Source organism: Trachemys scripta, chromosome 4 (genome assembly GCF_013100865.1).
Source record: "Trachemys scripta elegans isolate TJP31775 chromosome 4, CAS_Tse_1.0, whole genome shotgun sequence".
NCBI classification, from domain to species: Eukaryota; Metazoa; Chordata; order Testudines; family Emydidae; genus Trachemys; species Trachemys scripta.
Window position 1 is genome coordinate 124834131 of NC_048301.1, and position 13727 is coordinate 124847857.

Genomic DNA, 13727 nt, shown 5'->3' on the forward strand with positions numbered 1-13727 from the left:
CCGTTCGTGGGCGTTATAACCCTGTGCAGCCTCTCCAGCGCTGCAATAATACCCTCGCAGTAGCGTAGATGTTAATGGAAACAGAGCAGCCGATCCTGACCTTGGAACTAGAGCCATGGGCTGATGTGAGGTCAGACCCTGCTCCCGAGTCCCGATGTAACGGTTCTCTGGGTGCATTCAGCTCAGCAGTGAAGAGAGAACTCTGGCTCCATCCTTAGCTCAAGGCTCTTGGAGAGAAAGTCCCTGGGCTCCATCTCTGTTGAGGACCTTGGGGAGTCTGTTTTCTCACGGTGCGAGGAATAGCTGCAGATCATGAAGTCTTGTGTCTAGGCTCACAGCATGGGGAAGGAGGTGCGCCTGCAGCCTCCTGTCTTTGTAGGTAGATCCAGGAGGCAGGGGAATTTTAGTGACCCTGCGGGACGCGTGCCCTTTGGTCTATCCCCCAGGACGGTGGCTGTGCAATGCGCCTTGGTGCCAGGCTTGCCTCTCTGTGGACAGTAGGGTGGCCTTCTAGACCAGCTCACTTCTGACCGGTGAAGGTTTTCCTCCGTCTCTCCAGAGCTTTGGCTGGTGGCCAGGCGGGGAGCAGAGCTAACTGCATAGAAACTGGGCAGCAATGGCCCAGGTGCGCCAACCCTGCAAGGGGCTGAGCACCTCCTGCGAGCTCCCGTTTGCTCCTGGCGCCCGTCGGCTTCCAGCAGAATTGGTGGCGCTCAGCACCTTGCAGCACGAGGCCTGAAGAGCCCTGTCCAAAGCCTCCCTAACTGATGCCGAAGATCACCCCGTACGATGTCCTGAACGTTCATGCTGGAACCGAGGGAGAATCCATGTCTCTGCTGACGTCTGAAATTTCCTTCCTTGTCTGTCGCAGATGAGTGAGAGCGAAACTTTGATCAGTATGGTGAACAGAATGGTGGAGAACTCCTCCCCTAGGGCCCAGCTGTACATGCAAGTAAGAAACCACAGCAGCTCTGCCATCGACAGTCCCATTCCAGCTGCTTTTGCATGGCAGACCCATAGTCCAGCCTCCTCCCACGCACGCAGTTCATTCAGGAACGCGCCACCCCACATCTCCGCTCATTGCAATGCCTCACCCGCCTGCGATAGCTCCATCACAAGCTTCGCTGGGACATCCATAAGCCTTTCCAAAGCCTACTGTCTGAAGGGACATAGGAAGTCCTGAGTTCTAATCTCCCTCTCCCATCAACTCCCTGGGCAACCTTGGGAAAGACACTTACCCTCTCTCTGCCTTGCAGCTCCCATCTGTAAAATGAAGATGATAAATACTTTACATGTCTATGATGATTAATTAGTTAAAGACCCCACCGCTGCTGGATATCAGGTTTAGACTTGGGGGCAGGCACTGTCTTTTGGTTCTCTTTGTACAGCGCCTAGCACAGTGGGGTGCTGGGCTGTGACTGGGGATCCGGTGCACAACAATCATACAAATAATAATAACCCAGGGTCTTCATATCCAAAGCGCAGTCCTCTGTCCTTTGAGCTGGAGGAGCAACCCCATTAGCTGGGAGCAGAAATCGGCTTTTATCCTTTCTGAGCCACCAGAGGGGGGATGTGACACACCCAGCACGCATGTTACTTCTGCACAGTGCTTTGTATACAGAAAGTGCATATAAGAACTAAGTAGTATTATTGTTTCCTCCTGTAATTCCAAACCGCAAACGCTCGCTAACCAGGACCCATTCATAAAAGTCACATCAAGGAAAGCTTAGCATCACCCATTCATGTTTTCAAAGCCTCATTCATAGATCTGCCATCTGCGTTAACCGAACTCACTTTTGCTGAATGCTTCCGATGTATATTTTCCAGACGTTTGTACAGAACATAGTGGGCTGTTGATGGACATAGCAGTGGTCAGGCAGGACCTTAGGCAGGGCACTGGTCAATGTATGTAGCACTAGCATTGCACTGGACCCCAAGGCTGTTCTGTTCAGCGGAACCTCCTGGTTGTCTCGCTAGGTGGGCTGTTGGGCATTTTTTGCTGCATCGCGCTGAGGAGGGGATAGCGTTGGATGGAAAAGTGAAGAAGTTTGTACCCAATGTGTAAATGGAACGTGCCCCCAGCTGAGAAGGAGGGTGCAGTCATGGAGGATTGAGTACAAGCCTGGGTCTCAGAGGAAGTCCCACTGGCTCTCCTGTCCTGCTTTGAGACAGCAGGCTCCCTTGGGCCAAATCCTGATCTCGCAGGATCAGGACCTATTTGCAGCTGTGGATCTCTTAGACAATGAATTGAAGTCTCCTCGCATCCCGTGTGCCGCCCTGGGGAATCACCATTATTCTAGTTTTCCAAGGGAAGGAAAAGTTTTTTAGAGTAAACGTTTTCAGAAGTGCCCACTGACTTTGGGGCCCATGTGAGACACCTTAGGCCAGCTTTTCAGAGGTGCTGGGCAGTGGGAATGGTGGGTGCTCAGCACCCTGTGCCAATCAGGCCCATAACATCTCAAGTTGGCCACCAAAATGTGAGGCACCCAAAACGAGTGGCTGTTTTTGAAAATGTTGTGCCTTTATCTCTCTGCCTTAGCTTTCCCATCTGTAAAATGGTTGTAGTAAAAAGTTGGGGAGCTAAAATAGAAGCACCCCAAATGAAGAGCCTAACACCAGCATCTCACTGAAAGTTAGCCCTCAGTGGGGAGTGTCAGTGCAGTGTCCCCCAGTGACTGCACCAGCTGTTTCTTTTGGTCTGCTGTTGGCCGCTACCCCTTAGCCCACCACTCCGGTGACGATCAGCTTGTCTCAGCCTCCCATGAAAGGGGCACTCCGAGACCTTATTCAGCAATTTCTTCTTCCCCATCCCTCTTGTAAGCTACATGCTGAGTCTTTATCTCCTTTTAAGCACACACTCACCCCAGCACCTTCCTACATTACAAGGGCAGGCAAGGCCCGGCCTTGAGGAGCCCCCCCTCATCTAGAACAGCTTCGTTCTGAGAAACGGAGGCACATTGTGACAGCAGCTTCGTGCACGACGGCCCCCACAAAGGCACCACACCGATTTGCACACCCAGCTCCTCTGGCTGTGAATGGAAACGGGGTAACTGCACGGGCAGGCGGCTAATTACTGTTGTTCACAAGGCCGCATCTAACCTGTTTACAAATCCAGGCCCCCGATGTGGTTAAATCATGGAAAGCCTTTGCTGCAGGGGCTAGGAAAGGAGCATTTGCTTGGCAGTTCTCTTGGTTTGTATATGGAGGTGCGGTGCTTTCTTGGCTTCTCTGGGACTAAGTGGACACTCAGCAGGCATTTCTAAGCCACCATCAGAGCCCAGCTGGACTGGGCTGACTCTGAGGAATTGGGTGATCCTTCTAATCACTGATGGCCAATGCTCTGCATGTGCACACCCTTCACCTCTCATTATTACCCCCCAAGTGTTGTGGGGAAAGAGGACTAGGTTGGTAGGGAATGGGGACGGTTGGGCTGGAAACCTTTCTCAGCAAGGGCTCCAGCAGCCACCTTGGCTCTCCCAAGTGGCTTGTCGTGATGTGCTCCCGGCAGGAGGGAGCAGCAGTGACTGGTTCCTGTTATTGCAGGTGTCTCCCTTCCCAGAGGCCTACAGAGAGACTCTGCACGCCTACAAGATAAGCGAGCAAGACACTGATGTAAGAGCCAAGCTCTCTGCTTGCTTGTCTGCCCCGCCCCTCTGCTGTCATCCACCCATCCTCCGCCCCTCAGCAGCTATGCCTTCTCCTGCCCCTTTCTGCGATGTTATTTATCATTGGACGAACATCCTCTCTCATAGCAGAGCTAGAAGGACGCGGGCACCATCAGTATCGTTCGCTGTCGCTCACTCATGTGGCTCGCTTGTCCTCTCTAGTTCTCGGCTTCCTTTCCACTGCATCCCTCCCTGCTGCTATGCGTGTTATTGTGTGTGCATCCTGTCTGCTCGGCTTGTGTGTTACCTGCGTGGGTATTTGCGTAGTAAATGTCCCCTGGAAGATTGCAGCTTGCTGCAGGTCCCCACTGTGCAGATCCCAAAGGGATTTCCCCTGTACCCTGCCCACCTGTGACACAATGACGTGGTAAATAGACAGTGGCCCCTCCAGTTGCTACATCTATGGCCTGATGAGTGACCCTGGAAATGAAACTCAGTTCCTAGGAAGCCCAATGGATCCTACTGACTTTTCATTTTCTGTGCTGCCAAGTGTGACTGACCCATCTGCTTCTGAGCTGGGGAAAAGGGGAAGGGGCTCACTGAATGGAGGCAAGAAATGAGATACTGTAGGGTCTCTAGGCTATAAGCTGGCGTCATAGAAGATGTATCTGGTGCTAAACTGCTGTCAGGAGGACTGGGGGCCAAATCCTCATCCCAATCAAATCATTGGGAGCCACTGACCTGCCTGGGATCAGAGTTTGGATCTGTGCCCTGCCTTGGTGAAGATACAGACTCGCTGATCTACCATAATGAACTTTCTCCATCCTTAACTGTGCACCATGGCATGATGGCAGAACAGACCTCATCTCCCCTCTCCTGTCAATTATCCACAGCTGGCTTAGCACCAGGGCTCTGAGGTCTGTGGTAAAAGCCAAGGAAGGGCTTCCACACTGAAGGGCTCCAGGGGAATGGGGCTGGGAAAAGGTGCAATCCCCATCCCTGTGCGGCTCAGCACCCCCGTCGTGGTGGACTCCCCGCAGTCGGGCTGCAGAGGGACTTCTGCCAAAACTATGACGGGGGGTACATTGGCCAATCAATAATCAGATGTGCAGAGATCATACAGCACCTTGGGGCATGAGGAAATGTGTGGTTTGGGGGAGCCCCAGCCTTCCAGCCTGCCCCGAACAGCCTTAGTTTCCAGCTGATCAAATGCCATTAAAATACCCAGCCCTCTCCATTGTTTGCCCAAAGGCTTTAGTGATCTCAAGACAGGAATGGGGAAGCTTAGCATGCACCAGGCAGTATTGCAGCCCAGAGCCTGGAAGTGGTTGTTACTGGCCAGGCCAGCTTTGTTCCTGATCTGATGTCCCTTTACACCTTGGACCCTGGTGCCCCTTGCTCTTCATGTTCTCCCCCCCCCCTCCCTTTTCTTTCCTTGCCCGAGGACAGAAGCTGCTGGGAAAACTGTGTGAGCAAAACAAGGTGGTGAGGGAGCAGGACAGGCTGGTGCAGCAGCTCCGAGCAGAGAAGGTGAGTGGCTGAGGGAGGGGAACGGAGCAGGCTGGTTCCTACCACCCTGGGGGCACCCGGGTGCTGGGGCTAGCCGTGCCTTCTGTTGGTGAGCATTGCACTTCACCAGTAGCAGGGTTGTAGCCGTTTCCTGGGATCCCTACGCCATCCCCCAAGGTGGGTGGATGAAGCACTCACAGGCCTCCCACCAGGGTGGGTATTTTTGCCCGGGCGGTTACACAGCACTAGCGGCTTTCAATTCTTACCTGGCCCCCATCAGGGTAGAGTCCCTCATATGGTAATTATGGTCCCCTCCTGATACTACCTGGCAAGAAGGCAAGTGTTCTGCCCACGTTGCAGATAGGGAACAGAGGTGCAGTGAGGCCAAGTGACTTGCCTGAGGTCACAGGGAGACTATGGCAGGGCTGGGAAATGAACCCAGATCTCCTGAGTCCCAGGCCAGTGCCTTAACCCTGCGATGACCAACCTCCCTGCTTGCAGGGGTGGGCATTTCTGGCTGCCTGCAGCCCCATCCCCAGGTCAGCCAGATCCGCTTACCCGCTGGCGTTCACCAGGATGGGAGCATGGTTACCCACAGACCATTCTGCTGCAAAAACAGCCCTTTCAGATGCCAACCTCCGGGCTTGCCAAGGCTGAGCGCTTTGCGCGTGCGAGGGGAGGGATGAGGGTTTAACGACCATCTTATCCCTACCATTAGGAGAGTCTTGAGAGTGCCCTGATGGGGACCCACCAGGAGCTGGAGATGTTCGGGAGCCAGCCAGCCTACCCTGAGAAGCTGCTGCACAAGAAGGAATCCCTCCAGAACCAGCTGATCAACATCCGGGTGGAGCTGTCCCAGGCCAGCACGGTAACAGACGCTCCTCTAGCCGTCGGTCCATGAGACTGCTGGGGACCCCTCCTCCTCCTGGGGGTGTCGTGGGGACCCAGACTGGCCCAGTGCTTCAATTTCCCCTGTGCCCTGCCCGCAAGTGAACCAATGACATGGTAATGGCCAATGGTCCTCAAGTCACTAGAGAGGCCTTGCACTATACCAGTGGGTTGGATGGGGCGCCACACGCCTGGGCACGTCTTCACTGTGGGGAGGATGGGACGCAGGAAGAGGCTCATGTTTCCTGGGCTGCAAAGTGCCATGCACCCCCACTATGCTGCTTGTGAGGGGAGCAGCTGCCCGGCATAGATCCTGGTGTCTGCAGGCTGCCCGTGTGGCAGGGACCTTCAGCTGAGTGGATGGAGCCTGGTTCTCCAAAGGAACTGCCTGGGCAGTCTGGCTATTGCTTTCCATGAGGCTGGGGCTGGGAGTGCCTGGGAGACCTGGCACTGGAGGGGGGAATGTCTCTGCCACCTCAGCCGGGTGGGGATAAATCTCTTCTCCTCTTTTCTCTCCTTTGTCTGTGCATTGCCCCCTTCTCTTTTTCTTTCATTTAAAAAAAAGAGGGGGGGGGGGGCAAATCCCATTGTCAACTGAGACATCTTGTATAGGGACAAAAAATCTTAACCCCTGCAGCGCCGAGCTGGGGTGTGTGCCAGGGAGCAATATTTTGGGTTCCCACTTGCCGTTTGCATTCCTTGCTTTTCTGCACTCCTGGTTTGCCTTCCCACCCCTGATCCCTAATGGTGCAATACAGTCATCACCAGCTTCTCTTTGCTTCCAGCGCGTGCCCTGCCAGCTCCAAAGGAACTCCGGATTAGGGATTGTCACAATTCCCTGGCTACCCAGGGGCTCATGCAGCACAGGATGTCACTACATCCTGCCTAATCCACTATTGCCACCATCTCTCCACCGATCCCCTCCCCCATCGTCTGCTGTTCCCTGTGAATGAAGCCCCCCTACCATTTTCTGTTGCCTTCCCCTGATATGCCCCCTGGCTCACGTGCCATTCACAGCCAGGCCTGGTATTTCCACCAGGCAGCAAAGACAAGGGATGCCTTTCCATAGGTGGATTGAGTTGAGCATCCACTAGGAGAGGGTATGGGCTATGGCCTTGCCGGCCGTATCCTAGCTCCATACTCAGTCCCGTGCTATGACACACATGCCAGGGCCCACCCGCTGCCCAAGCTCCTCTTTCTCCAAGGTGGGGATCCCCCTCTTAGCAGTCCATCCTGGCTCTGGCAGGCTGGTGAGGGCTGTGTGCTGGCATCAGGCTGAGTATTCCCTGTGCCCCTGATGGACACAGAAAGACAAGTTGACTTCCTGATGGAAATGTTTGCAAATCCCTACAGGCCTTGGCCAACAGCACCATAGAGTATGAGAACTTGGAGGGCGAGGTGTCAGCCCTGCACGATGACCTGTGGGAACAGCTGAACTTGGACATCCAGGTGAGAGAATGGGACTGTGTCCTTTCAGGCCAGTGTTAGTGAATCCAAGCAGCCTGGGATCAGGCGGGGTGCATGGAAATGGAGATCTCCGCCATTCTGGGCAGCTAGACCAGTTCACCAGGGCCTGATTCTGCTCTGGTGTAAATCAGGAGTAACTCCACTGATGACAGTAGAGTTCTCCTCTGTAAAATTGGTATAAATAAGAGTAAATTCTAGCCCTAAGAGCCCAGCAGTTGGAGCTTTTGGGTTTCTGTGGGTTTAAGTCACAACTTCAGGACCAGCTTTTCTGAAACCTTCATGCGCAAAAACAAGCGCGTGTTTTTTGGTGCATCTAATTTGTGTGCACAGTTATCACGCCTATGCAGGCAGCCACACGAATTGTGCAGGAAATGGCCAGTTAGGTGCACAAGTGGCGGTGCGATTACTGGGATTACATGTACAAGCTCAGGAACTGCCTGTGCAAATTAGGAACGCAAATGCGTGTGGAGTTTTATGCACAGTCATTTGCACACGTGGTTCTGAAAATACAGAGTCAAATTCTCAGTAACCAAGGGTGTAAATCCAGCGTAATTCCATTGAATTCGATACTCATTACTCCATATTTACGCTATGTAACATTGAGCAGAATTTGACCCCTACGTCTGAAAAATGACTTGGGATTGACTCATGACCTGGGGATAGATATTCAGCAGGGTCAAAGTACACCCCATCCAAAACTCTCTTTCTAAAGCCAGCCCAGTAACCTTCCTTCATTCTGCTGGAACCATATCAGTCATCCTAGACTGAACCCTGCTCCTTTAAAAACTAACTGGTACATAACCCTAGGTCAGCTTCTTCAAGCTTGGCCTTTGCCTCTGTATTAAGCAAGCTCTGCCTCTTTGGGTAATTACTCACTCTTCTATTCCAATAATGTATTTATTGGGGGTCTGTCTGCTTCAGAGATGGAGCCAAGGTAAACTGGGCATCAGCCTCCCTCCCTATAAGGTAGAAGTGGCTGTGCAATAACACTTAAACAGAGCGCCATGCAAATATTACCCAGTCCGTCTTCGCAGCTGCCCCGGCGGGAAAGCAGTGTTATCCCCGGCTGGCGGAGGGGGAAGGCAAGGCACAGCGAAAACGGGACTTGCTTAGAGCACAGGAGTTCTGAGTGCCCCCGGACACTCACCACTAGGTGGCACTTACCGTCTGCTGTTCTGTAACGAAGCGGGAAGGGCCCAGGGTTACCACGAGGGGATGAATTCACAGAATAATTGTCACCTGCTGCTGTAGAAATGCCCTGACAGCAGCATGAAGGAATCTTTGCAAGATAAACATTGAGGTGGACTCTGGTGGGGATTGAGGTGCCTAGCCCCCATTGATTTCGATGGGAGTTAGGTGCCTAAATATCTTTGTGGATCCCACCCTAGCTGTTCATTTTCCGAGCAGGTGACTGATTCTGATGCCGGGTTCTAGTTCAGGCCCCCTATGTCTGTGACACCAGACAGGGGGGAGGGAGAGGCCAGTAGTCCTGGCCTGCCTTGCCAGTGCCCTGGTGAACGAGCCTATTGCATACTCCAGCCATGCTGGGGCCAGCTTCCCCTGCAAAGCCCTTCATTATTCAGTCCTTTCTCATGCCACCTTTCAGTGACTTCTGGGGCCACATCCCTGTGGCTCCCGTTCCTTGCTCAGACACCCCCCTCAGTGATGGCACTGGGAGCTCCCTCTGAGTGAGCCCAAAGTGAAGGCCCCATGGTTTGGCGCTACGGTATTAGTGGGCAGGAGGAGGCGCTGGGTATTTTTACTGTAGAGCAATGAGGTCAGGGACACAGGGTCAGTCAGGCCTGGCCTCCATCCAACACTTAAATCGCCTAGCTACTTTGCTCGGGGGTGTAAAAAATTCACACCCCTGAAAGAGGTCATCAAGCCGACCTAAGCCCCGGTGTAGACACCTCTAGGTGGGCGGACAAATTCTCCCTGCTACCGCTTCTCAGAGGGGTAGATTAACTACGGCGACAGGAAAACCTCTTCCATCGCTGTAGCAAGCCCTCACGCTCCGGCGGCACAGCTGCAGCACCGTAGCCAGGCCGCTCTTGCGGCTGTCACATAGACCTCGCCGCAGAGGGCAGGTTGGCTGGGTCGTGCCACACCTCTGTGGCTCGGGGTGGCTGGCTGCCAAGTGCGGCGCCTGCCAGCGGCTCTGACTCTCCGTACCTTGGCCTTTCCAGAACGAAATGCTCAATCGGCAAATCCAGAAGGAGATCTGGCGCATCCAGGACGTGATGGAGGGGCTGAGGAAGAACAACCCCTCCCGGGGCACGGACACTGCCAAACACAGAGGTGAGCGCTGACTCCTCCCTACCCAGCATGGGTCTGCCACTCCCTCCCTCTCCCTGGCCTCAGAGCTAGAGGCCGCTGGCTGCCCGGATGTCTCAATGCACCTGTCGTCCTCCCCGCTGACACAGTCGCACTGCTTCGTATTGGCTCAGAACATCACGTGCACCTGGCACTCAGCGGCATTCCAAGCCTGCTCCCAACCCTGCCACTGTGTCGCTCTCCTGTGGCTGCAGCCCGCAGAGGGCAGGAGTCCTAAGGCGAGCCTGGCTAATGGAGAATCTCACATAGCAAGGGGTCTGTGATTTTTTTGTGGAGCAAAAGGATGTGGGTTGCAGCCCCAGTGCCGCATTAAATGCAGACCCATTGGCGGCCCTGGTATCTGGCAGGGTCCCCATGACGGGTACCTCTAGTTTCTGTACTTCACACACACCTGGCCTCTCTAGACATCCCTGCTGGTTCTCTGGACGTCCCTCTGCTGCGTGGGCCGCTGCCTGGCTCCGGCTTGCTCTGGATAAGTCCAGGAGAGAGAAGAGACCCTGTATAGATACCTGCACCAGCAATGACCATCCTGGGCACATTGGCCTCTGGCCTGGCGTCGAATGCAGCTCTGAAGCCCCAGGCCCTGGTTCACTGGCCCCTTCCCTGCTGTGCCAGCCCCCCTTGAGAGTCAGAGTGACTCACTTCCACTCTCTCCTCTCTTGTTTCTCCGCAGTGGCCGCTGGCCCCTCTGGAACGTACAGCTCCAACAGCCCTGCTAGCCCCTTGAGCTCAGCCAGCCTCACCAGCCCCCTGAGCCCTTTCTCCCTGGTGTCGGGCTCACAGGGGTCGCCCACCAAGCAAGGGACAAGCGAGGTGAGTGGAGCCGCTGTTGCATGGGGCTAGAATATGTAGCCCTGGGCAGGAAGTGTCTGTGGCTTTTCTCCTCTTGAGATTCTCTTTGCACCAGCAGGGGGCTCTCCCGGCTTTCTCCTCCGATGGCGCAGGAGAACGACGTGAACCGTGGGCTCTAACTAGAGCTGGGATCAGGCTGCACAAGTCAGAGCCAAAGTGGAGGTGGATTTGGACCTGGGGCTTTGGTTTGGCCCATTGGGAAGATTGGGGGAGGGTGGGACGTGCAGATTTTGGGTGCAGACTTGGGTCCGGATGCCCTGAAGTCCTGGGGCATGGAGAACCAGGGTTTTAGTTCAGCCCATTGTAAAACTGGGGCCATTTGCAGACTTTGGACTGGGACCTGGGTTCCCGCTTTGAACAACATCAAAGGGGACGGATGCTTAGACCTGGGGACTGGGCTCGGGCCCAGCTCTAGTGAACCCTAGAGCTGCATAAAACTCATCCGTTTCCCTTACTTGGGTTTTCCCAGACATTCCCATTGTTCTCTGCTCTCCGAGTTTGGGCTTGAGTCTGGCTTTCGTCAGAGCCCATCAGACAAAGCCACGACAGTTGCTAGATACCACAGTGTTGGGCACGTTGAACATTCCCTAGGTAGAGAGGGAGGAACTCAGACTGAAGCCAGAGAGTTATGCTTCTCTCTGTGGTTCAGCTAGTTTTGTGGGGCTTCTCATTCGCTGCTGTCTGCCCAGCTGGTTCCAAAGATTCACTGTGATGCAGAACCAAAGGGCAAGCGCCCAGCCTCAGAAAGCGGGAAGAATGGCCAAGGCTGGGCGAGAGGACCTGCTGTGTCCTTTCTCTGGGGGGCTCATTCACAGCAGCAGGTGGGGTTACACTGCCTGGCTCCCATTGGCGTAAACACACGACGTCCAGGTAAGTGGTCCCTCTGTTGAGAGCTGTGACATAGCAGGGGATGCTGGATGGGTGGGTCTGGGCCCTAGGCTGTTGGGGCGAGTCGGAATTGCTGGGTCCCAGAGCGAGTGCTCATCCTGGAGGGGTGGGACCAGCGGTACTCTCTGGGCTCCAGCTACCCTCACCCTGGGCTCAGTGCCTCTGTTTGTCTGTCTCTTGCTAACTGTCTTTTCCTTCCTGTTCTCTCAGTTTCTCTGCTGTTGCGCCTAACACTCTGGCTTCCTCTCTGCCCCAGGAACCAGGCCCGCCTCGACCTCCCCTGCCCAAATCGTATGTCCCTCTGGAGTCTCCTCCGACTGTTCCTCCGCTCCCTAGCGAAAGCCGCTTCTGGCCATACTCTAACTCCCCTTCCTGGCAGCAAAGCGGCGAGGCGAAGAAGGGACAGGTATCCAAGCGCCTCCAGAGCTGACCTCGGCATCCAGCGGCACGCAGTATCCCCATCCCCCACTGGGAACCGGAGCCAGCTAGCGGGAGAGCCACGGGGATAGCTGGGAGGGGGCAAAGCAGAGCTGACCCTCTCCCTACACCTGCAAACGCTGGGGAGGTATAGGGAGCAAGCTGCCCCCAGGGAGCAGACAGGGAGGGGCTTAGCTCCGTGACTGCCCTCAGCCAAGCTGGAGAAGCATGGCATATCCTGGGCATCCAGACCCCCAGCACGGGCAGGGGCTTTCAGTGCTTGAGCCCTTTCTGCAGCCAGGCCCTGTCAAACGGGAAATACTCTAGATTCATGGGGGCATTTTAAGGTGGGTACTGTAACTCAAATCCCTCCCCCTTTGGGGAACTTAGTGAGCTCTGCCCCCTTAACGGCTTATTGGCTGGCAGCATTGTTTCATGAATAGGGCACTGGCCTGGACCCAGGTTCTGTTCCCAGCTATGCCACTGACCATGGGCAAGTCACTGCCTCACTCTGTGCCTCAGTTTCCCCATCTGTCCAATGGGGGTAATGATGCCCTCCTTTGAGATCAGTGTATAGTACCACTCACCATGCAAGAGCAGAGTATTCTCATTGTCCGTGGAAATCAATGGTCCATAAAACATTGTCCAGAGAGTGCACTCAAGCCCGTTTCTGGTAAGGCCGTTAGGCTAAACTGCTGATGGATCCATTTGAACTGGGGTGACTGATGCTCAAAGACAAATACTCTGAAACCCCCTTAAAGCCAGTCTCATCTCAGTGTGGAGAAGGGGATACTGTGCCGGCCACTGGGATGCTGTGAAAGCCAGGGTGCAGGGATGCAACCATTATGAGCCCACCACACAGGGGGATAGAGGGAGAAGTCCAGGGCCTCTTGCTGGCCTCATTGTGATTCTTGCTTGGGTCAATGTAACACCATTGATGTGAGTAGCCAATTTATTTCTGACTGACGCCAGCAGGAGAGGAGACTCAAATGTGCAGCGTCACACGCTGAGCAGCCTGGTTCCTGTTTGCTTTTCTCTTCCATTCTCCTGCTGGCTTTCTTTACTCCAGCCTGGATAATTGCACTTCCCGTTGTTAGCTGCAAACCAGCACTAGGCTGGAACGAAGTAACGGTACAGGGCCTGATTCTGATCTCATGCCAGCATAACTGCACTGATGTCGGGTGCGTTACTCCTGATTTACACCCACATGTAAAATTCGAAATACTCACTCGCACAGAAAAAGCACAAGCATGCATGTAGCCAAGTGATCTCACACGCGCGAAAGGCATGCTAGTGTGCGCGGATGGGTACTTGGGCATGCAAAACAATGCCCGTGCACCATCAAGTAACAGCATGAACCAGCTAGTTCATTGTGAGTGCAGATAAGTGCGTGTGCATACAAAGGTTGCACGTATAAATGCAAACGGGCAGGGAGACGACTTTTTGCGCATGCAGACTTTACTCGCATGCAACTGGATAGCTGCACATATAAAATAGGCGGCTATGCGTGCAAACAGCTATCTGAGCTTGCAGTCAGCCATCTAAAACGTGCAAACAGTTCCCTGGTTGCATGTGCAATCCCTTTTTTGGGAAGAGTGCAGTTTACTCAAGGCAAAGTTATTCGAGAATTTGCCTTGTGATGGAAATATTGGGCCCACAATCTTTACTGGTGTGAGCTTGTTGAAGCCAGGGGATGAATGTGGCCTATTTAAGTTTATCACAGGATCTCTTTGCAATATTTAATCTTCCCTGTGGCCTCAGCATTTT

At 54.2% G+C, this 13727-nt stretch overlaps 1 protein-coding gene across 19 annotated transcripts in view; it reads left to right on the forward strand.

The window, feature by feature from the left end:
• The window catches only part of PLEKHA6 (pleckstrin homology domain containing A6), a 136587-nt gene that overhangs the window by 105777 nt on the left and 17083 nt on the right, over positions 1 to 13727 (forward strand). For 12 of the 19 annotated variants that reach the window (XM_034767269.1, XM_034767258.1, XM_034767254.1 and 9 more), the window contains 8 exons: positions 872 to 952; positions 3544 to 3612; positions 5055 to 5135; positions 5833 to 5982; positions 7356 to 7451; positions 9656 to 9767; positions 10477 to 10616; positions 11800 to 11949. In XM_034767269.1, coding sequence (XP_034623160.1) covers positions 872 to 952; positions 3544 to 3612; positions 5055 to 5135; positions 5833 to 5982; positions 7356 to 7451; positions 9656 to 9767; positions 10477 to 10616; positions 11800 to 11949 — 879 coding nt within the window. The remainder of the gene's footprint in view (positions 1 to 871; positions 953 to 3543; positions 3613 to 5054; positions 5136 to 5832; positions 5983 to 7355; positions 7452 to 9655; positions 9768 to 10476; positions 10617 to 11799; positions 11950 to 13727) is intronic. The other 7 variants (XM_034767260.1, XM_034767264.1, XM_034767266.1 and 4 more) reach the window with 4 other exon arrangements.